Source organism: Nicotiana tabacum, chromosome 12 (genome assembly GCF_000715075.1).
Source record: "Nicotiana tabacum cultivar K326 chromosome 12, ASM71507v2, whole genome shotgun sequence".
Classification (NCBI taxonomy): Eukaryota; Viridiplantae; Streptophyta; class Magnoliopsida; order Solanales; family Solanaceae; genus Nicotiana; species Nicotiana tabacum.
Window position 1 is genome coordinate 55,392,466 of NC_134091.1, and position 23,185 is coordinate 55,415,650.

At 37.6% G+C, this 23,185-nt stretch overlaps 1 protein-coding gene across 8 annotated transcripts; it reads right to left on the bottom strand.

Annotated features, from left to right (window-relative positions):
* Positions 1–1,019: 1,019 nt before the first annotated feature.
* On the bottom strand, positions 1,020–21,805 carry LOC107821129 (uncharacterized). Of its 8 annotated transcripts, none has more exons than XM_075226518.1 (16): positions 21,470–21,652; positions 19,926–20,024; positions 19,174–19,608; positions 19,062–19,096; positions 18,891–18,966; positions 18,704–18,782; positions 14,713–14,796; positions 14,461–14,633; positions 14,118–14,171; positions 12,029–12,185; positions 8,675–8,894; positions 8,173–8,271; positions 6,203–6,328; positions 6,018–6,069; positions 1,510–1,698; positions 1,020–1,421 (listed from the first exon to the last, which is right to left on the bottom strand). In XM_075226518.1, exons 3-15 carry the CDS (start codon positions 19,510–19,512, stop codon positions 1,546–1,548), a joined length of 1,647 nt encoding a protein of 548 aa, XP_075082619.1. In that variant the 5' UTR covers positions 19,513–19,608; positions 19,926–20,024; positions 21,470–21,652; the 3' UTR covers positions 1,020–1,421; positions 1,510–1,545. The 8 variants fall into 8 exon arrangements, with proteins under 8 accessions (XP_075082619.1, XP_075082618.1, XP_075082615.1 ...); XM_075226517.1 differs by lacking the exon at positions 19,926–20,024 and adding an exon at positions 20,025–20,482 and having other exon boundaries at positions 21,470–21,633; XM_075226514.1 differs by having other exon boundaries at positions 20,004–20,482; positions 21,470–21,633.
* Between the last annotated feature and the right edge of the window lie 1,380 nt (positions 21,806–23,185).

Below are 23,185 nucleotides of genomic sequence, written 5' to 3' on the forward strand. Positions count from 1 at the left end.
TACATAGCTACAAACAATCGTCATAGCAATCAACCAAAAGCAACCACACTAAAGGCTTGAGCAGATATTTAAAGATGAGTTCCTCAATATAACTGAGGAACAGAGAAGACAGTAATCGAGATACAACCAAAACAAAACCAAAAACAAGCAAGGAGGACAAGAGAACAGCCAGAAAAAATTATTGAGGAAACAAGAAATGGAGGTGGGAGAAAAAACGAGAGAGGAGGAAATGATCAAAAAGCAAGGAAATGGAAAAGAGAAAATCGTGTGAGAACAAAGGCGCAGAGCTAAAATTTGAAGTTTAATTTAAAGTTTGCATTCATTACTGAGTTCTAAGTTAATAGTTTGTATAATTTCAATATAAATACAAAATTTGCACCAAAACTATCGAGTTCAATCAAACTTGTAATCAAAATTGGGAAGCAAGAGGAGAGGTTAGCAGAAATAGCAAATATGAATAGACAAAACATCAATGGTTGTAGAACAGACATGAATGGACACTTGCCCTAACAACAAGTGACGGCGCAAGCAAAAATGAATGAAATATCCTCTACAACCTATTTGGTTTGTAACAGTTTAAAGATCTATCACTTTGAAGGTAATAATAAGACAATAGTATAAAAATAAATATGATTTAATCTCTCTGATCAAGTTGGGTAACTTACAAAGAACCTCAAAGAGAATTTTATAATTATAACTCAATATTATTCAGAACGTGGCAACTAAATGCAGAATGATATTTCGCATAAATTTTTACGATTACCCTCTAGCGATATTCTTTGATTTTGGTGCCAAAATAAGTTCCAACTTTACCGCTTGCTGATTTTTGACTATGTACTTTCATAAGGCAAAATGTCAAAAACTATTGTAGATTTATACCCCTGAGAGGCTATTCATAAGATAGTGAGATTAATTAAGCTCCGACTTAATTATTGAGCAAATATGTGATTATTGCAAAGTAGTTTGTGGTTGTCCAAAAACGTTAAAAGAGGATGGTTTGTCCAGAAGTATAAATTAAATTTTAAATGAAAGTTGTACTTTTAGAAGAATGTAGTGAAACGAATTAGATAAGAGAAATAAAAACTCAGTTCCTGATCCTGCAACAGCGTGCAGACTTTAGTAGAGACTTCAAGTTGACTCCACTTCAGGACAAGTCTTTCTCTACTCATCCGCTCGTTACAAAAATCATATGCCAATCATATATAAGAGGTTACAACTAACAGCTTCTATACAGCGGCTGGTCTATGCTCCTAAGATAGTCCCTGTTTCTAAAGTTTTGGAAGTCTCTAACAAAAAAATAAAAGATAAAAAGAATACACACTAGCGTTTTAGCTACAAATTTACGATAGAATGTGTGTAATAATGTTTAGCGCCTTGTTGTCTAGCAACTTCAACTGGAGAAACTCCCTCTGTGAATCCTCCTTGAAACAGAAAAAAAATTGACAGTTCAAAAATGAAGCAACGAGTTCAAACTGACAATGACAAGAATTTCGCGCAGAGAATACTCACTTTAAGCAAATAATATAACATGAAGGCTTAAATTCTTCAATCAGCATCACCCAGTCCATCCTTACCATCACCTCTCTTAGATATAGGGGTAAGATGCGATTTAGGATTTTTCTTTTGAGAGGCAATTTCAGCATTCCTACGTAAGACTGCTCCAGGAGATGGGTATGGACGCTGCTGAAAGAGAGGACCCTGAAATTTGAAGAACCGGTAAGATCATTTTAAGTTGAAGGCATAAAAGGAATAAAAGCAAATATATAATGCAGGAAATTGGGTGCTGTCAATGATATGCAGCAAATATATAAGGCAGGAAATTGACCGAGGTTTGACTTTTGTGAAAACGACCCTGTAGCGGTGTTTTGATAGCTCTGATAGGTTCGTATCATGATTTTGGACTTAGGCATATGCCCAGAATCGATTTTGGAGGTCCGTACGTTGATTTGTGTTGTTTTGCCAAAAGTTGGCAATTGAAAGGCTTAGAATTTTGATAAGTTTGACCGTAGGTTGACTTCATACCTATAGTGTTTGGATTTCTGTTTCGTGACTTGGAATAAGTCCGTTTTGTCATTTGGAACTTGTCCGCAAAGTTTGGCGTCATTCCGAGTTGATTTGATAGGAATCGGACGCGCGGTTGTGTTTTTAGAAGTTTTGAGTTTCATGTTGATTTCATGTGTTTTGGAGGTCCGATTCATGGCTTCGGATGTTATTTTGATGATTTGATCGCGCGAGCGAGTTCGTGTTATGTTTTTAAACTTGTGTTGATGTTTCGTTTGGAGCCCCGAGGCCTCGGGTGAGTTTCAGACGCGTTGCGGAGTATTTGATAGAGTTTAAGAACTGTTGGTTTTTGCACAGAAACTTCAGGTCTCGCAATTGCGAGATATGAGTCGCAATTGAGATGTTTGGCTAAGTCTGCTAGGTTCGCATTTGCGAACCCAGTGTTCGCATGTACGATGGGGTGGCCTGGGTGAGCTGGTTCGCATTTGTGATCTCTATGGTCGCATTTGCAAAGTGTCCTATGTTCGCAATTGAGAACTTTGCATCGCATTTGCGATGTCAGCAGGGGTGTGAGGTTCTTCGCTTTTGCGATTGATTTCTCGCATTTGCGGGGTTCGCATTTGCGAATCCCAGGTCGCATTTGCGACACCTGCACCTGGACAAAAAGCTGAGGGGCGGGATTTTTAGTCTCATTTTCATATTTTGGAACCCTAGACTCGGTAGGAGGCGATTTTGAAGAGGGATTTTCATCTACAATCATTGGGTAAGTGATTTCGTTCAATTTTCAATTATTTTACATGATTATATGTGAGTTTTAACATCAAAATTATGAGAATCAAAGTGAAATTTTGAGAATTTTTGTCTATGTTTTGAAAAATGAGAATTTGAGTTTTGAGAGTCGAATTGGACTCGGATTTTGAAACAAAACACATGTATAGACTCATGGGATTATGGGTAGTCGGAATCTACCCTTGGACCCGAGTTTTGACCAGGCGGGCCCGGGGTTGACTTTTGAGGAATTTTGTAAAGATCATAGCTTTAATTATTGGAATTGATTTCTCTTGCATTATTTGATGTTATTGAGTAGATTTTGATTAGATTTGAGCCGAGCGGAGGTGAATTGTAAAGGGAAAGCTATTTTAGAGTATTGATTGAGGGCTTTTGAGGTAAGTATCTTGCCTAACGTTGTGTGAGGGAACTACCCCGTAAGGATTGGTTTGTTTGCACTAATTGAACTACGTGAAATACGTGTACCCGAGGTGACGAGTGTGTACACGGCTTATATGGAATTTTGAACGATTTAGACTCTTAGTTTCTTATGTACATCAAAATGAAGTTGTCTTACCATGGTATATCCTCCATTGCTAAATTTACCCTTACATGTCTTATTTGAAGTTGATTGGTTCATGTCCTATCCTTTTTTGTCAAAATATACTTTTATATGCCTTAATTGAAGTTGTTGCCTCGTTTATTGCCATGTTATCTCTTCCGTAGTCGATTATCCTTAATTGAAGTTATTGTTATCTTTTCCATTGTTGACTTATCCTTATTTGAAGTCATTGTTACATGTTATCTCTCTTATCGTTGAGTTGTACTTATTTGGAATCATTGTTACATGCTATCTCTCTTATTGTTGAGTCATTCTTATTTGGAATCATTGTTACATGTTATCTCTCTTATTGTTGAGTTATTCTTATTTGAAATCATTGTTATATGTTATCTCTGCTATTGTTGAGTTACTCTTATTTGACATCGTTGTTACACACTACCTCTCTCATTGTTGAGTTTATTACTTGTTATGTCTTTCATCATGAGCTCGCTTTTCTGTTCCTTGTGTTTTGTAATTTTGTGTTGATTCACTTGCCGTACTCCCGTGTTATTGTTGTTGTACTCAGTGTTGTTGAGCCGAGTATGTGTGGTTGTGGTATTGGAATTGTCTTGAGAAAACATTGTGGCATATGAGCACATGTGGTGCGAGTTGTTATATTGTGTTGTTATGTTTTTGGCACACGTGATATTGTTGAGAGGATTTGTCGGGGTGTTCGCACGTGAATTGTCCGTGCTATTGTTATTATTGATATTTGCACATGCGGCATGACAAGGCGGGCTATACATATGTGGGTTTGCACATGTAGCGAGACAAGGCGGGAATATTATTATGCGCGTGTTGCGAGACAAGGCGGGCATTTACTTTATTATTGCGCACGCAGCGAGACAAAGGGGGCTATGTCAAGGATGATTTGTTATGACTTGTGATGGCCTTGGGGCATTGTTGTTGATAATATTTGTGTAGTGGTGTGCCTACTTTATGTGAGTCATGCATTTTACGTTTCGTTGTGTTGTTTCCTATGTGCCATTCGTTGTGTCTGATCTTACTTGTTGACTCGAGTCGCGACATAACACTTGCACAAGCACACCGTAATTAGTCACTTATATCAGTCTAAGAAGATGAACCCTGATGTTTATTGACCATTTACATTTATTCTCGTATACTTGCCTTCTGTATGAGATATTGCTACTATTGGCACGTGAGTTGTCCGTGCAGATATGAGGTATTAATGGTATTGGCACGTGAGTTGTCTGTGCAGCACGTGATTTGTAACAAGGACACAAGATCTTGTGATTTCGGACCCGTGATTTGTGATTATGAGGTGTGGTACCTCGGGGAAATTCTTGAATAAATCTTGTGTGAAAGCGATTGTTTTAATTGGGTTGTTACTGGTTTTCCTTTACTTGGTGTCACCCGACTTAAACTGTATTCTCCTTACCTTACGACATAATTACATGTTGGCTCCTTGTTGTTAATTGTTATTCTAGTTCTTATTGCAAGTATGGTAGAAACATTCTTATCATGTTTAGCTTTATATTGTTCCCTGTTAGTTTCATATTCATACTTGTACAAGTTATTATGTCTAGTAGGTGTCTTGGCTGTACCTCGTTATTACTCCACCGAAGTTAGTTTTGATACTTATTTGGTACCGATGTGGTGTACTCATGCTACGCTTGCTACACATTTTGTGCAGATCCAGGTACCTCGGAGCGTGTTGATTTTTAGTTAGTTGATCGAGTGTTGTTGCGGAGACTCAAGGTATACATGCCGTCGCGTTCGCAAGCATCAGAGTCACCTTTTGAAGTTTTACTTTGTACTATTTATTTTATTCCGGAACAGTTGTATTTAGAGATTTTCTAGTGAACTCAGTAGGGTTTATGACTTGTACTACCGGTTTTGGAATGTTAAGTATCTACTTTGGATTGTTGGCTTTATATAGAAGTTTCTGTTTCATGCTTAATAGTCGATTGGTTAAAATCTGCTATTAATCCAGTGGCTTACCTAGTCTTAGGGACCAGGTGACATCACAACTCTTAAGGAGGGATTTTGGGTCGTGACACCTCAGTAGCTTGTTTTGGCTGAACTGTAGCTAGAAATGCATGTTTAACTCACGATATGTTGCAGAGAAAAGGAACTCCTTTGTACGGCAGATGCTTTTTCTGTGAAAATTTCCAGGAATCTGCAGAACATCTCTTTTTGCATTGCAGTTACACAAAGATATAGGATCTGTTCTTGGCTCTGAGTGGTGTGCAAGGGGTGACGCCAAAGAATGTGAAGGATCTACCAGTTTGTTGGCAGAATCAGAAAGTCGGGAAAAACTAAAGCAAATCTGGAAGCCCATACCTCTTTGCATCTTTTGGACCATTTGGTTGGAACGAAATAATAGATGTTTTGAAAATAAGAAGAATCAATTAGCTAGTGTTAAAATTAGTTGTCTTCATAACTTACACTTTTGGTGTAGGGGAAGTTTGGCAGAAGACTTAGATCAGTACATGGATGTTATAGAAGTTTTGAGATTGTAACAATTTCATCTGTGCTGTAGTTTTGTATGCTTTCAGTACCTTCTTGGTACATTAGTAATGATCCTTTATTATCAAATAAAATAATATATAAATATATATATATACACACACAGAGTTAAGACAAGTTTAGCCTTATTCATTAACTTGAAAGGCAGTCAACATACCGTTGCAGTGGTATCTGCTGCCCGTGGCTGCACTCCTTTGAGACCTACAACCCTACAGAGTGGTAAAACAATAAAAGAAATCATCAGTTACTGACTTTAGAACTTTTAAAATCTCTGAAATGGGAAGCTATGTAAGGGAAAACAAGCAGTACAGGGCAAGTAGCACACTGCCTTGGAATACGTACCAACCGCCCCTAGGAGCATCGGAATAAGAGCTTGGATCCATGGGATCCAATTCGTCATCTTCATCATGTGTGCGTTTCCGTTTGTCTTTTTTGTTACTTTTACCCATTGGTGGTTTGAAACTGGACCTGCAGTCCAAATGATCAGATAATCTTCTTAGAAAATTAAAAAGATTCTCCTCGATCTATATGCATGAACTTGGTTAAACAGAATTCTCAATTAGTTTCAGGTATTGCAGAGAAAAGTTTCCGCTTGAGCTAGTCCAAACAGTAGTTAATTATTACTACACGCAACATGACGCAATTGTTCTGACATCTTCTGCTGTCGTCATCTGTATTATCATCATTATTTACCGGGAAAACTACTTACCTCAAGTGAAATAAAACAAGGATGAGAGTTGCTCATGACAAACAAGAGACAGCTAGTTTGCAGAAACTTTTTCTAAGAAAATACTTCCATTGTCATCTATATCTACTGTATTTCACCAATATAAGTTCCAAAATAGTAATAAGGAAGAATGTAGAGATAAAAACATTTATTAATTTAATGTTTAAAGGGATAAAGCATTTAGTTCATTCACTAACTAGCATGATGATGCACCACTACTAAGTGCAAAACTAACATACAAGGCTTCGATATAACGAAAACTTAAGCATCATTATCATCTACAAAATGAACTAATGCAACGTCAAAGACCTGAATTCCTAATGGGAATGTACATATATCAGGAAGATATACAAGTGAGACCCCAATGGTGCAGAATCAGGATCTGACGCTTAACTTTAGGATCCACGGATGCTTACTTCCTCTCAGTTTCTCTTAAAGATCCAGACAGGAAAAACAATATACAAAAAGAAGAATAAGAGAGAAATTTGAATTCTGTGACCATAACTGAGGACAAGAGACTATACTTTCTGAATCCATATCACTTAGGGCGAGTTTGGTATGAAGGACAGTTTTTCAATTTTCCCATGTTTGGTTGCCTAAATGTTATGGAAAATATTTTCCTAATAAACTCATTTTCCTCCAATTAGGGGAAAATGACTTTCCTACCAAGAGGAGGGAAAACATTTTCCAAAACTTTCTTTCAACTTTCCCCACCCCAACTGCCACCCCCCCCCCCCAAATCCACACCCTCGCCACCCCCGGCCCCCAAAACCCGACCGACCACCTTGCACCCGACCTCACCACGCCCACCCCCAACCCCGACACCCCTATCCCACCCTCCAACCCCACGACGACCCGGCCCACCTTCCCCCACCTCGTCCCACCCCATCCCTCCACCCCGGCCTACCAACTCTTGCCACCGCTCCCTGCCCGACCCGGACTTTGCAATCCGAAACACGGAGGTCGAGGGCCAGGTGCTAGGGTCAAGGTCGGGTTCGGGGTCTGGGGTGGGGGTTCGGGGTCAGGTGTCGCAGTCAGGGTCAGTGTTCGGGGTTCGGATCGGGTGTCTAGGTAGGTTTTGGTGCCCGGGGTCAGGGTCAAGGACCGTGTTTGGGGTCGGGGTCGGGTCCAGGTCGAGGATTATAATGTTTGCTTAAATTATATTAAAATGCTCTTGCGACAATATTTCCTCCTTACTAATCAAACACCAGAAACTAAGTAAAACAACGACTTGTTTCCAGGAAAATATTTTCTAGGAAAACATTTTCCACGTAGGAAAATGTTTTCCGTGGAAAACGTTTTCCATCATACCAAACTACCCTTAATATGCCTCCACTTCAATTCCAAGAAAAAGTAACTGGCTCTTTTCTTTCCCCTTCAATAAAATTATCTTCAGGTACACACCTCCCTTAACACCACCAACGAGCCCTTCCCCCCGGAGATGTTGGAAAAGAAAAAAGGGATAACAGAGAGGCTTAATAACAGTTAACAGCACCAGAGAAGCCCATAAGTTTTCTTTAAACAAAACCAAAGTGTACCAGTAAAGCTGTTTAGAATTATATAGACTTGAACAGTGAACAGGAACCTTTTCTCAGTGTCTTCCGTGGCACCTGCATAGCCAGAAGTTTGTTGTTGTCTCTCCACATTTGCTGACAGATAGTGGCTTTGAGGAAGCTTGAGAACTCTGCATCCAAAACAGTATCAACGTTCAGAAGAATGATGCATCCTAGATAAGTATGATCGTTGAATTTGAGACGGCTCCTTTAAATGCTTAGCTATAACCCATGGAATACTTTTATTTATTTATTTATTTATTTCACGGAAGCGAAAACACTAAACTCAAAGAACCCTTCTAATTCAATTACATATAGTAGATATTGGACTGCACATATAGGCAATGCAGTACATTAACAGCAAGCAAATAGGAGAGCAAAAACAAGAAAGCTCTAAAATCTGCAATAAAAGTTTAAGTTGGAATCTTGCTCAAGAAAAAGTACTTGTACGCAGTACAAATATACGAGAACAAAGACAAGACAAGTAAACACGAAAATGTCAAAAAGAGAAAAATATATACATTGACAACATACCTAGTGCAGTGTTTGCAATAACCCCACGACTGTACAAGGCCCACGCCCCATCCACCACATTCAATGCATCTCCGGAATGTGGAATCTTGATCACCCCAAGTTATATTAGTTGCATTGCTTACAACTGCTCTATCATGGTGCTGCATGGGAACCTGCTGTGGTTTAGAAGGATGCTCCCATTGGGATACATTCGTCTTTGCGTTATAGTAATACTTTTGACCTGCAAACACAGTTTGTAATATTGAAAATATAGGTTTAAAATGATTTGAAAATGTCAGGAACTCATATAACCAGGTTTGCACTTGGGGAGTACTTTGACGATTAGATAGCGATAATAATCAAAATTGTGACTAGATAAGCTCTGATATCTTAAGATAAGATTCACTTTGTTTATTTGTCTAGCAGTAAACGAACAGACAATGTACTAAAAAGTTACACACTCATCAGTTCAAAAAGAGAGAAAAAAAGGCATGTCAAACCTATGATGTACAGGGACCCCATGATCGTAAATTCATGCCTAGTTGGGCAGTGACACAATGGAGCTGCCCCAAAATGATAAAGGAGAAATGTAACAGGACCTCTGGATTTAGGGGTTCGGAAAATCAGCACATTTATCCCAAGCATTACTGCACCTTCGTCTATATTTTATTCTAAAACACGGCTTTTTAACATAACGTGTCAGGAATGATTACAGCAAAAGGGCAGCCCGGTACACTAAGCTCCCGCTATGCGCGGGCGCCAGGGAAGGGCCGGACCACAAGGGTCTGTTGTACGCAACCTTACCCTGCATTTCTGCAAGAGGCTGTTTCCACGGCTCGAACCCGTGACCTCCTGGTCACATGGCAACAATTTTACAGTTACGCCAAGGCTCCCCTTCTCAGGAATGATTACAGCAACGAGAAAGGGGAAAAGAAAAAAGAATATCAAGATAATCAACAGTATGCCACCAAAGATCTAGAGACCAACTTATCAAATTGCAGTTTTCATATGTGTGTTTTGTGCTCTAAGCAACTTGCCAAATTGTACTTCACATCCCAGTGTTAAGGTTTATGTTTATCACAACTTTAGTCCCTAGATTTACAAGTTGAAGCACTTCGGGACCTTTTGGTTTTTTCTTATGAAGGAAAAGAAAAGGAAAAAGAAGACTAAGCCTAGCAAAACCTACCATATCGAGATTATTTATGAGATATATACAGATGTAAAAAGTTGTATGGCTCCAACTGAAAGGAATTTCTGTTCTAGCATGGAGAATAGATTGCTTTTAAAGAGATCTATTTTGCACTGGTACAGAAAACACATGTACTAATAGTTTACGTAACTAGCCGTCCATATGAAATCTACTCATTTTACTCTTGATGGCCTCTTGTAACACGAGTAGACAAAGAAGGATCATTTAACCTGAAGTTGAAAATAAAGGCTTATACACGTCTATAAAAGGGTTGTGATTTGGTCCAAAATCACTCAGCTATATCTCCAACTCCTTCCATTTATGTCAAAGAGCATTGGGCTTACAAATAGGAGGTGTCCACCATTCATTGTACCAATATGACACTTTTGTTGAGGAAGTAATAGTTTCATTTGCTGTAACCTAAAAATAAAGGACCACTTGGATCTGGTCGGTCGGGAGAAGTAGATGATAGTTGCCCCTGGTTTGAGCCCAGAACTGTTCTTCTATAGTTTTTCACTTGAGTTGCGGCACTTGCCAGCAATCACTGCCTCATTTTTAGTAGTAATAAATGATGATTATTTCTCTTTCTTCAGATCCTTTGAAATTATCAACTTTTTTACAACTATTTGGCACTTAGGTTTTCCCAATGTAAAAAGTAAGGTAGTTCAGGAATATGACCTTAGCATTTATTTGTAAGCCTGAATCACCCTTTCTTTCTTTGCTTCTTTCTTTATTTTTTCTTTTTACATTTGTTAGGTCCTACATTTATCAACGAAGAAAAATTACAGCAGCCTCCCTTTTTTACTTATTATCTTCTTCAAAAGGGCATTTCCATTATAATATGTAACTAAAGAATGAAATGATTCCTGGAAAAGGCATATCCAGAAAAGGGGAAGCCAAAAAATCTTTTGAGAAATAGCAACTGTATCAAGATTCTTATTAAAAAAAAAGGATCAACCTACTACAATGAAGAACATAAATTGAATATTTGAATGTAAGAAAAAAAACATATTTTAACTCAATATATTACTATGAATGTAAAGAGACCTCCCTCTTTACACATGAAGTCACGAGGTGGTTTATGGAAGTGCATTAGCGGACTATGGGAAGAATTTTTGGATTATACCAAACTGGGAGTTGGAAATGGACAAAGAATCAAGTTTTGGACAGATTTATGGATAGGGGATGAATGTCTAAAACCTAGATTCCCTAATTTGTTCAATTATTCTGTTAACAAGGATGGTACCATCTCTGATTTCTACTCAGATACAGGTTGGCAGATAGTTCTCAGAAGGAATTTGGATGACTGGGAAATTGAGGATTTTTGCCAACTGCAGCAGCTAGTAGGACAAGTTGTGATTGATCATAACAAGGTGGACTCTTTGATTTGGACTGTCGGCAAGGATAGAACTTTCTCTGTGAAAAACTGTTATGACAGGTTGATAGAACAGTCAAATCACAGAAATAACAACTGGCATAGGATGATTATTTGGAAAACCAGAGCTCCAGGTAAAGTAGCTTGCTTTGGGTGGATAGCAGCCTGGGGAGCCTGTTTAACTCAGGACAATTTGCAGAGAAGAGGTTTTAGCCTGTGCAATAGGTGTTACCTATGTGAAGAAGAGCAAGAAGCAGTGAACCATCTACTTCTGCATTGCAGAGTATCTAGGCAATGCTGGGATCTATTTTTTAGCATCTGTGGTTTTTCTTGGGTGATGCCTCAATCTGTGCTTATTAGAAACTTGGCAATCCCAAAGGGTACCTAGAAGGCTGAAACAGATGTGGAGAACCATTCCATTGTGCATTCTATGGATCTTATGGCTGGAAAGAAACAAGGCTTGCTTTGAAGGACATAGAAATAACATTATTAGAATTAAGAATATATGTCTTCATAATCTGTATTTTTAGTGTAAATGTAGCCAGTTAGGAAATCTGAATCAATTTATGGACTTTCTCGAGGTGTTAGGAGGGAGAGAATAGTTTGCTGATGTTGTAATTTGGGATGTTTTTCTGTTACTTTATTGTACAATCTTGGTACCTTATTAAATTAAATTTTTACCTTATCAAAAAATATATATTACTATGAGTCAAAAGTTTTAAGTGTTTTAATCAAATCTTTCTGTATCCACAAATAATGAAATAAACATGTAACAAGTAAACAACTAGCAAAGTTGTGATACATAGCATACCAGTTGATTCATCAAAAACCTCCTGCCAAAATTCAGGAAGTACTGAATGCCCCCAAGAAACTAGTGCAAGAGCCTCAGTAGGTCTTTCCCACTGACTTTTCCCAGAACTTCCGTTATAATAGTACAAAGCACCACTTGCAGGGTCCCTGGCTTCAATCTGCATTCTCAAATTACAGAAAATTATCAACACTATAAACATAAGTGTTTTTAAAAGGGAAAAGTGCAAGTGACAAGATCTATGGTATGTGTTTCTTTGAAGTGAAGCACACAATTTATACCACATACATGAATTTAGTACTACAATAATCAAATTGCTGTTAAAATAACTTATTTCAGTATCTTATATACAACAATGACGACATTAACCCAATTCCTCAAAGTTGAGATGTAAAGTATCGACCATTTCTTTTATGGATCATTTTGCTTCATTGTTTGAAGAGCACACTTCTCTGAAGTGCATGACTTCATCCATGAAGCGATAACCCCTCGCTTCGCATTGCTAAGCGATGACTTCTAATAACACCGATAAACATCATATTGACTTTCCCCCCAGAGTTCTAAATTGCTAAACAAACACATGTAGGTTCAATTTAGAGTTGAAACAACACAACAAAGAGAATTAGTATCGTTCATTGATACTACTAAGAAAGTATAAGAACTGCTTTGAGGACGTACTTCTCGGTTCACTACTACGAAGCCGGAATTGATGGCATTCAATCCTAAGGATGTTGGTGGTGGTCTGAAAGACTAAAACCTGGTGGAGACACCTACGAAGGTGAAAAAATAGGAGACAGCATCTCCAGAACTCAATTACTGACAGTTGCAGAGATTTTGACCCTGAATACGGAATTTGCTATGTCCACGTTTGTTGGTTGTTCCAATAGGCACGAAAATGCAGGAGTGGAGAACGATGCCTTTCCTTTGGCAATTATTGAAGGGGAAAGAAGGCTATCCGAAAGGGTGAGGGAGAGGTATTTATGCTTTGGGAAATTTTTGGCGTGAGTCCTTTGCAGGGATGGAGGATAGAAGATTGATGTGTCCTTTGAAGGGAAGGATAGCCTTTTATCCTTTATTTAATTTGGGTGCACCCATGAGGTCCCTGTAGGTATAGAAAATCAGATGCCGTGTGTAGAGAACCATACTACCTCTATCACTATTTATGTGATGCACATTCCTTTTTAGTTTGTCCTCAAAAAAATGATGCCTTTCTATATTTAGAAACTATTCAACTTTAAACTTTCTATTTTACCCCTAATGAGATGATTTATAGCCACACAAAATATATATAGCTTATTATAAACCACATGTCTCAAAAGTCTTACTTAAAATGGGACGGGGGGAGTATCATTTTGTAAGCTTTTCTACTTTTTGGTACACTTCTTGAGGGTGAATTTTTTGCCCATTGTTTATAAAACCTTACTACTTTATAAAAAAGGAAGGAAGATAGAGTATTGCAATTACTGAATGACATTGAAAGAGATGCTAATGAGGCTAATAAGTTAGGGAAAGGAAGTAGGACGGAAGGAAGGGGTGTGAAAGCCCAAGAAGGAAGAGGAATTGTGGTGTAGAAAAGAGCTACAAGTTGAGGGAGGGGTGAGTTGATGGAGGTAGGAGGAGTTGGAGAAGGAGAAGAAGTTGTCTATCGAGGTTAACATCCTATCTTAGAATGCAAGGGGATTGAATGACCCTAATAAGAGGGTCGCCATCAAGGTGGGAGTTAGAGAATGGGGGTAGAATTAGTGTGTTTTCAAGAAACAAACATGGAGGTCATAACGAAGGCAATTGCAAAAAGTGTGCTGGGAGGGAGATGGGTTAAATACAAGTCACTTTTGGCGATTCACTTTCAATTGTCAAAGTCTTTCAAGGACCAGACAAGAAAGAGGAAAAAACTAGAGAGTAGGAATGCTCTAATCGCCAAAATATCAATCAATCAATAAATAAATAAACAAATAAACTAGACTGAAGCTTTTAACAAGTCATAAGCTAACATTCCGTAATTATAGTCAGGTATAGATGTCTGACACAAAAAAGCAATAAATCAAGAACTTCAAAAGGAAAGCTTAAACTAGTATATTAAGCCATAACTCACCCATCCCACAGGCAAATTGGCATCTGATGTCTTTGATAACTGTGCCTTTGAGCTCTGAAATGTGCAGATTACTTCAGATAGAGTTGTTAGAGACATTTCATTTTCAAGAGACAAAGTATGAAGAGGATAAATGGATATTGAAAAATGAGTTCTAGGAAACAGAGGTTACTAGGAATTGATGACGAGTATCTCATACGAAACAAAGAGGATATTTTGGTTTATCACACAGGTCAGAAGACAAAAAGATGTCTAATTCAAGATTCTAGTCACCCAGGACCATCTGAAGTACGTCAAAATTTAAACAGGGCCTAGGAAGATAGCCTGTAATTCATAATCAACTTACATTGTTTGATATGGCATGCTTCTCTATTTCTGAATCAATCTTCAGAATACCTCGAGCCCTCAACTTCTGCTTGAGGTATTCAGGCAACTCTTTACCAACAGAATTATGTCCGGAACTCCCACTAGGCTCTGTACCATGTTGATTTGTTCTGTGACCAGTGATTGTATTTGTCTCTGAATATGAAAAGGCAAAAACAAATAACCCAAAGAATCTAATATAGAATTTAGAACAAGAACAGGAAGCCAATCTTACTGGAGATCGAGACATCAGGATTTGAAGCACTGTAATAAGCACCTCCACCTGGCACACCATATCCATTTCCAATTTCCACATTACCTGGCAAAGGAGACATTCAACTATTCCTCATCCTGTTGTAATAACACGAAAATTTGAAGTCAAATCGAACTAACGCATCATAGGATAACTGAAGAGGATTATCCATCTATAACTGTTTCACTTCCAAGTTTCATAATATGGTTCTACAGTATAACATTTTGTGAAGACGGAAAGGAGCAACTTGTCTCTCCTCTACATGAAATTCTGCCTCAAAACGGGTGACGATCTGACCATAAATTCCAGAATTAATTTCCTTTTTTTCCAATACTTAAAAAGAACTCTTTTCTGATAAAAGTAATGTCAATACTAAGAAAGAACAAAAACAGTGGTTTGAATTTCGTGCTACTAATCATGTACGAGCACCCATGAAAGAAAAGAATGCCAAATCTAAAGCCCTGTCTGTTTTGGTGACACAATTTACAACGGAATACTGTAGTCTTTATTTACTTGGATCTAGATTCCAGATTGTTCTAATTTTAGGTCTGCTCTGGATTTGTTCAATTTAGGGAAGAGATGGAGTGAGCAAAATCTAAATCTCCCTTTGACCCTACAATTTCTCCACAACAATATAATTTCACCATAGATAAACATAGTAGGGTCACCTATAAAGTGGTTCAACTCCCAAATTTTGCCAAACAAGAAATAGATCCGTTTCTTGAAACATCTGGTAAATCACTATTCTAACAGTATCAGTCTATTACTTTTTTTATAAGACAAGTAGAGTATCAATCTATTACTTAAATCCTAAGGAGAACCTGCAATCTGAGTTGGAAAGAATTCAGATAAAACTTGGGAGTTACAACTTTCAGTTTTGAATGTACAACTAAAAGCAAATAAACTGATCATGATACCAGACATTCTTGACATGCAGTAGACAAACAAAGTTTGAAAAACCATCAACCAATGAGTTAAGCTGTAGTGGGATTACATTTTCTTCAAATAACAATCAGCTTTAATTGTCTGCATTAGCTTGCTCACTTTAAGCTAATTTTCTGTGAATGTTTTTACTAGTGTCATGAACATTGTCCCAATATGTTAGGTAGAATGTAAAAAAATGTTCATCATGTAAAACCTGATTAGACCTTTTTCTATAAGTCACTAGAAATACACCTAACAGGTAATTCTATTTCCAAACAAGAGGCAAAGCTAGAAGGTAAAGCAGCCCAATCAACAATTTCAACTTTTACGAACGTCCTTAATTTAATGATATTACAATTTCAACCATAATCCTCTGATACTTAACTGTGACTGAATGATAGTCTAATCCATGCCAATTCCCAATGAAAAATTTTGGGGGGAGTTAGCATGCACAACCATTAGCTGATCAAAGGCCCATGCAAAATAACAGTTGAATGAAAAAAAGAAGTTTTTGAGCATTGAGATAAATGGCCCCAGCTTTCGTTCGGTACATGACCAAGAAGCAGCCTGTTTAAGCTATTAGAAATTTCATGTACCTATAAACTAATGCAAATATTTACAAACACAGGCCACCATAACTTACTCTTGCTACTGCCGTTATTGCTACACTTGTCACTTTTACCTACTTCACCACAAGTTTTTACCTAATTCGCAATTTGTAACAGTAACTTCCGTTGAATGGAGTTCTCTTCTTCTTCGTGGCTCATCCATCGGCCGAAGTAGTTAAAAATCAATATATACAATGTATTGACCAAATTTGAAAGAAATCACATACTTGTATGTGTGTCTTGTCATTTCAAAGTTGATTCACCCAGTGTCAAAGTTAAAAGCCCACAAAAGCAATGCCCATGGAGCTTGATGTGAAAAGCGTGAAGTGAAGAGCACAATTTATTTACGGAAAACTAAAATATACCAAACATAGATGGATATAGTAATAAATAATCAAGTTGCAATTAAAATAACTAATTTTATCATCCATTAAATAGTAGTGTCGATATTAATCCAACTCCTCAAGTTGAGATGCAAAGAACCGACCACTCGTTGTTTGGATTACTTTGTGCGTCATGTTTGAAACGCACACTTCTCTAATGCATATGACTTCATCCATGAGGCGATAACTCTCGTTTCATCACTTTAATCGAAGAAGCAACGGCTTTTAATAACACTATAATAACTCTGAAAGTAATTATCATTGGCTTTGGAGCATTCTTTCAACCATCAAGAGCTTGGAGAGCTTTAAAGAATCACAGAAAGACGATTTTTAAGGTTCATAATATGCTTAATTGGATGTTTTACCAAGATTCAAGACAACTAGGGGTTCAAAGAATCAAAGAGGCTGCCCAGCACTGACAGCTCCGCAATCGTGAAGGAGCCTGATTCAGCAAAAGGCACAGTTGCGACATACTGTGATCGTGAGCTAGCATGATATTGCACAGAAATTCTAAATCGGCCCAAGTCATTTTTAGGCCAATGTAATACTAATTAGTACCCTAGGTGTAGTTTTATGTCTTCATTTCTTAGCTAGTGTTTGATGATAATTGATGTGAAACTCTTTGTGAGTTGTAGGGGAAAACCTTTATCTCTTCAAATTGAACATCTCTTGGATTCTTCAAGTATGAATGAGTTCTATCTCTCTTTCCCTTTGGATTCTAATCTTGCAATCTATTGTTAGTTAGTCAGTAAAGGCTCGAGTTTAATATACTTATTTGGATAATTACGTCTCTTGCTTGATCTATCCTTTCTTTCTCTATCTTCTAATTTCTATATAATTTTGATTGCTTGTTTGATTTCCCTTTCCGCTGAGCTATCACACTGGAGTCACCAACTAGAAATGGCATGTTTGTTTGTAAGTTTTGGGAGAAATATAAGAGAAGAAACTCAAATTTCAGCAGCAATTTGGTGATCTATCTGGAAGAAAGAAAGTCAACACTTTGTGAAAATAAAAAGGAATAGGTAATTAGTGTCAAACACAAATGCACTTTTCTCTTATCTTTTGGTGCAACATGGCTGTAGTAAATGTTGTTGAACCCATGATTTACTTTTTGGCTTATTTCCTTTCCTTTCCAGTAGTATTAGTACTATTCTTGTATTTTCCTATTCTTAGATCTCTATTACTATATGATGTTTCGTTCGCTTCAATTATCTTATTATTCTGTTGTTGTTATTGTTTGTTCCTACTGCTTCCTTTTTTCCCTTTTTCTTGAGCCAAGGGTCTATCGGAAACAGCTTCTCTACTTTCACCGGGTAGGGGTAAAGTCTGCGTACACACTACCCTCCCCAGACCTCACTTGTGGGATTACACTTGGTTTTGTTGTTGTTGTTACACAATCTGTGATGTTGCTATACTTTTGGATATAATTATTTCCAGCTTTCATTTGTTGTTGTCAATTAATATTATACCTCCTTTTTATATGTAGAAACAAAATACCTATTAACTCATCTTCCAAGGTCAAACTGTCATAATATACCTTAAGCTTGAAGAGATAGTGTTACAACTTAAAGGTACCTCTCTTGCCACTATGAGTTCTTCCCAACAAAATAAGCCAAAATTAGCACATAAAACAAAAGGCAAAAGAATGAGGATCACCCAGATAAAGCCAATAGGTGTTAACAAATTCATTTTGTTGACTTTCAGTGCCTTCATATGCTGCAAGTAAACATACATATATACTTGTGAGGGAAAAGGTAGGACTTTTTTTCAATGTACATTTCAGTTATTTCATTACTTCTGGCAGCAACCACCGAGTTTCGAAGGCTGCGGTTGGTCCAAAGGATCGGCCCCAAACGGATTACTCGGTCATCCAAAAAAAAAAAAAATATTACTTCTGGCAGTAACCATTGGTTACATTTACATTTCAGTTGCTTCATGGCCTGGGAAAATATTAAAAGTGGAAAAGAAAAGGTTTGTAATAAATTTATTCTATGTTTTTATTATGACATCATTACAAGGATATCAACTGTTCCACATAAATCGCACCAAGATACCAACCTTCCTCGGGCTGTGTCGCCTTGCCACGCTTTAAGGCCATTTGCACTCGATGCTCTGCCGTCATTTGGAGTAAATGCTCCTATAAATTGCAGTTAGCAGACAGATTTAGTAAGGCCAACTAGAAAATGCGCTACGATGAGAGATATCACAACAAAGATAACAAAGAGTCCAAAACAGATTCAAACACCTTTAAAGCATTTGGGTCATGTCGACCAGAGAAAAAATCTGAACTATTCTCAGGTCCGCTTGCAGGCATTGCTTCTCTGGATTTAAGAAGTGAAATTGTCATAAACCATCCATTTATTCAGTATAGTTTTAGTTTCATAAAGTTACAAAACGAAAGCCAACAAAGACAAACCTTTGACTTTGTATTACTTTCTGGGCTGCAATTTCCTGTGCAGGCAAACAAATAATTTAGATCAATAAAATGAAGAAAGAAATAAAACACCAATAAATAGGGTACAACAGACCTGTTCATGCAAAACAGCATTCTGAGCAGCACTCTCAAGATCATTAGTACTTTGTGGCTGCAACTTTAATCCGTTAACAGATTCCAAATTGGACGGCAACGTATTGAGTACAGCCTCAGAAAACTCTTGTCCAGAGGTAAGACAAGTTTCATAGCGAGGTTGAATAGAAGGGACAACAGGGAAAAGAGTGACATCGCCATTGCCAGCACTGTAATGAGAATTAGCACTTGTCTGAAAGGAGTGAGGCAAATGGCCTGCAGGATTAAAAGTTGGCACACGCGGTGAAGAATTTGACATAGAAACTCCAGGTGGAAGTGGCTGTACAGTATGGTCATCCATAAATATCAAACATAAGTATCCAATATCTCCAAAGTTCCAAAACTTTGAAGAGTCAAATATTAACACGATACCAGAGCTGGCCAAGAATCAGTCCACCTGCATACAGAAGTCTTCGAAGGATGAGTTCAATAGACAGATATTATTGCTGCGCAAGTTGACTGGTGAGAGAAGGATCATAACCAATGTCTTCAATAAACAGAAAAAAGGAAGAAAATAGATAAACTGAGGTGTGGCTTTAGCATTGGGAGAACCAATCCAATTCAAAGTTTTATTTTTTATAAGAACGGAGAATGTTCTCACTAAATGCTTTTCTGTCAACCCATTTTGCTTCTTTCAGGAAGCTTCCCCCAAGTTGAGAAAATAAGAGAAACTTATTCACAATTTTATAAATCACTAGAAGATATGGTGTCTACTGTTCATAGTATTGAGTTTTATCCTGAAACTCTGAAAGCAGCAAACAAAATCGAATGACTGTTCTCTCATTGATTTACCATTCGAACTCAAGTAAGCACCTGCATCATTTATCCAAAATAGAATAGATCAATTGCTACTCATTCAACCAGCAGATAATATTTGATCTAAAACAACAGCCAGTTGGGAAGGTGATAAAATTCTGCAAAAAGTGGTCCTCCTTATGAACGCAAAGGTCATTATCCCTGTCTTCTACCTTTTAACTAGAAAAACTTTCATGCCGAATGTTCTGATTGTCTTGAATTAAATCTAATAATTCCAAACTAGGTGGACTATTCTAACGAAGTATCTCTATCTTGAAAACTGGATAAATTCAAAAGATGACACTCAATTAGAGTTGCCAGCAGGCCTGGCACTAAATCCTAAGAGGAATGTCGGTAAATGTGCCGTCCATCCTCTTTCATCTGCTCGAATTTCTGCCTCTTCACTGCTCAAGCCCTCCTTTCTACTGCTCAGAATATTCCAAAACACCCTTCCTTAGCAAGACAACTCCGCATTCCTAGATTCATTCATTTACAGAATTAATTATAATGCCAAATTTTAGATGCTTTAAATGTCCAAGAAGCAGTTTAGAAAAAAAACTAATTTGTATCGGGTGAATAGCTAGTATGCACAATCCACAAAGGACAATGATAACCTGCAAAACGTTCGATTCACAAAATGGTGCAAGGGAGGAGCAGAAAATGAGAAGGGGTCAATTATTTTGTTCCATAGAAAATTATTATCCCTCCTCCCCTGATATTGATTTTGCGACTTAACGACAACTAAAAAAGAAAGTCTCCTCTTCACATCCAGATTTATAAAGCACTCTCCAATTGTCCCGTACTTCGCTTCCTTAAATCCTTCCTCTTCTCCCCCACATTACAGTAATGAAGGAATGTGCACTTCCTCGCCAACCCTTAAACGTAAAATATTTATCCTACTTTACAACATAGAAAATGGATTCTTCACTTCACTCATACATGATTAAATCGTTAATATTGCATGCCGGTCCAGTAGAAACATGGGGGAAGTCTTGCATAAAAAAGATATGGAATCGCTGCCTAACAATGTGATCAACCTTTTCCTTTTCAAAAAAAAAAAAAAAAAACAATGTGATCATCCTTTCATCTAACACCTAAGTGAAGTCCATCAAAGTGGCCCAATCCAGTCTTTAAGTGACATAGGATTTTCACCGAACATCAAACGTGCATATAAAAACACTCAAATTAACATGTATTAGCACAATAAGATTACATAGGAATCTATTAGGCAGTATTTCGAGGCAAATGCTTGTTCGCCACGTACAAAGATAATTTCTTTGGCGCAGTTCTCAGGAAGGTCCTAGAGTAGCGAGTCAAATACGAGAGAGACACTGGGTTCGCCGTATTATGATGAAGTCTAATATAGTTCTCTCATTAAAAGGTGTATGAGGAATTTTAAAGTTATAAAACAAATTGGAATCTGTAATTGGATGAATACAATACAATATTTGTGGAAATCTAACCTCAAAGGAGTAGGGCTTTTGCTGCTATGTTGGAAGTTGAGATGACGAGAAAGAAGCTCGCTGGATATGGGATTTAGGGAGTTTGGTTTATAGGAGAGCGTATAAGCACTGCAGTGATGAAAGGACGAGAGCGGGGATGAAGAAAAGAAAAACCTCTGTCATACACAGACCCTCACCGGCTCCAACTCCCCGATTTCAAGTGTCAAACTGGACCGGTTTTAGACCGGACCTGACCGATAGTAAGGGCTGGGTTGGGACGGGAACCGGCCTAGGCCGCGTGTAACGGTTAACCGGACCGGTACGACCGATTAAGATCAAGTCATTTGGGAACGGATTAATCGGACCGGACCGATTCAACGGCTATTTCAATTTTTTTTTTAATAAAGTTGATCCTTGGCAACGGTATGATGCCATTTTGACCGTTTTCCAATGGCTAATTTGCAAGAATAGCCCTTTTTGGATATTTTTTTAAAAAAATAACACTTTTATTATTTACTAATTTATCCCTTTGAAAAACTATAAATAGACCTCTCAATTCAAGTTAAATCATGCCACGTGCTTCTATAGTGCGCTCATGTGTTTGAGAACACTTTGAGGTGGTAGAAGAAAATGAAGAAGTTTGCAAAGTAAAGTGCAAGAACTGTGGTCGAGTCTTAAATGTTCGTCGAAAGTAGGAGAGCACATGTTGTTTAAGCAGGCATATGAAGAGTTGTCTTGAGCGTCCTCCAGAAATTCGTATTTAAATTGATTTGAGATAATTTATGTTATTTTAAAATTATTAGACTTATTTAAGCTTAATGTTTTAGTTTGTTAGATTAATTTGAAGTACAATTATGCAATGAAATTTGAAATAAAAACCTTTGAAGTTTGATCCTTACGTATCAAGTTATCAACACTATAAGACTTACACTATAAGTTATATTTTTTTCATGTTCATTGTATTATCTTAAATTCGTAATGAATTTTTTAATTATAAGGCTTCTAAAGCCTTTAAAATTTATTCAAACATTCTTTTTATACGTTACTTTTTAGTGTTTACTTTATTTTAATATAAATTATGATTGTTATACAAAAGAAAAAATGGCCCGGCCCATTAGGCCCGGAACCGTTCCGGTTAAATTTAGCACCGGGGAAGTCCGGAATCAGTAAACCCGATAAAAAATAACTGAAAACCGGCCCAGTACCGAAACCGACTGGTTCCCTTTTCCTCTACCCCGACCGGCTTGGCCCCTTGACACCTTTATTTCAACCCCGGAAAAGGAAAATTCACCAGTAATAGTTACTATTGTAATAATAAGGGCGCCAACTATTTACAGCATTCGGAAAAGAAAAAAAAAACTATTCTCCCAAGTATTTTTTTTTCATCCGGTGTCTGGTACCCGTATTGGATCCCGACTAAATCTAGTTGGGAAATCCCGCATGAAGGAGTACTTACCACTTCACCACAACCCTTGTTGGTATTCTCTCAAGTGTTGCTTTAACTGAAACAATTTATTCCAAAATATTATTACTTTAAGAATTTAAGACTAAAAGGGCATAGGGCAGTACGATGCACTAAGCTCCTACTATGCGCAAGGTTCGAGAAAAGGGCGGTTATCTATTGTATGGATTCTTCCATGCATGTTGTACTATGTATTACTATTTCCAAAACGTGGCCCTCTTTCCATGTGTTACCTTCTCTTGACCAGATATTTCAATTCTACTGTCTCTTAGAGT

Excerpts from the sequence above, each read along its gene's own strand:
- LOC107821129 (XM_075226513.1), bottom strand. The coding sequence starts at position 19,512 with ATGGATGACCATACTGTACAGCCACTTCCACCTGGAGTTTCTATGTCA. Across the intron at positions 19,097-19,173 it reads ATGCTGTTTTGCATGAACAG|GAAATTGCAGCCCAGAAAGT; the intron begins GTCTGTTGTACC and ends TTGCCTGCACAG. Across the intron at positions 6,329-8,172 it reads ACGGAAGACACTGAGAAAAG|GTCCAGTTTCAAACCACCAA; the intron begins GTTCCTGTTCAC and ends TTTGGACTGCAG.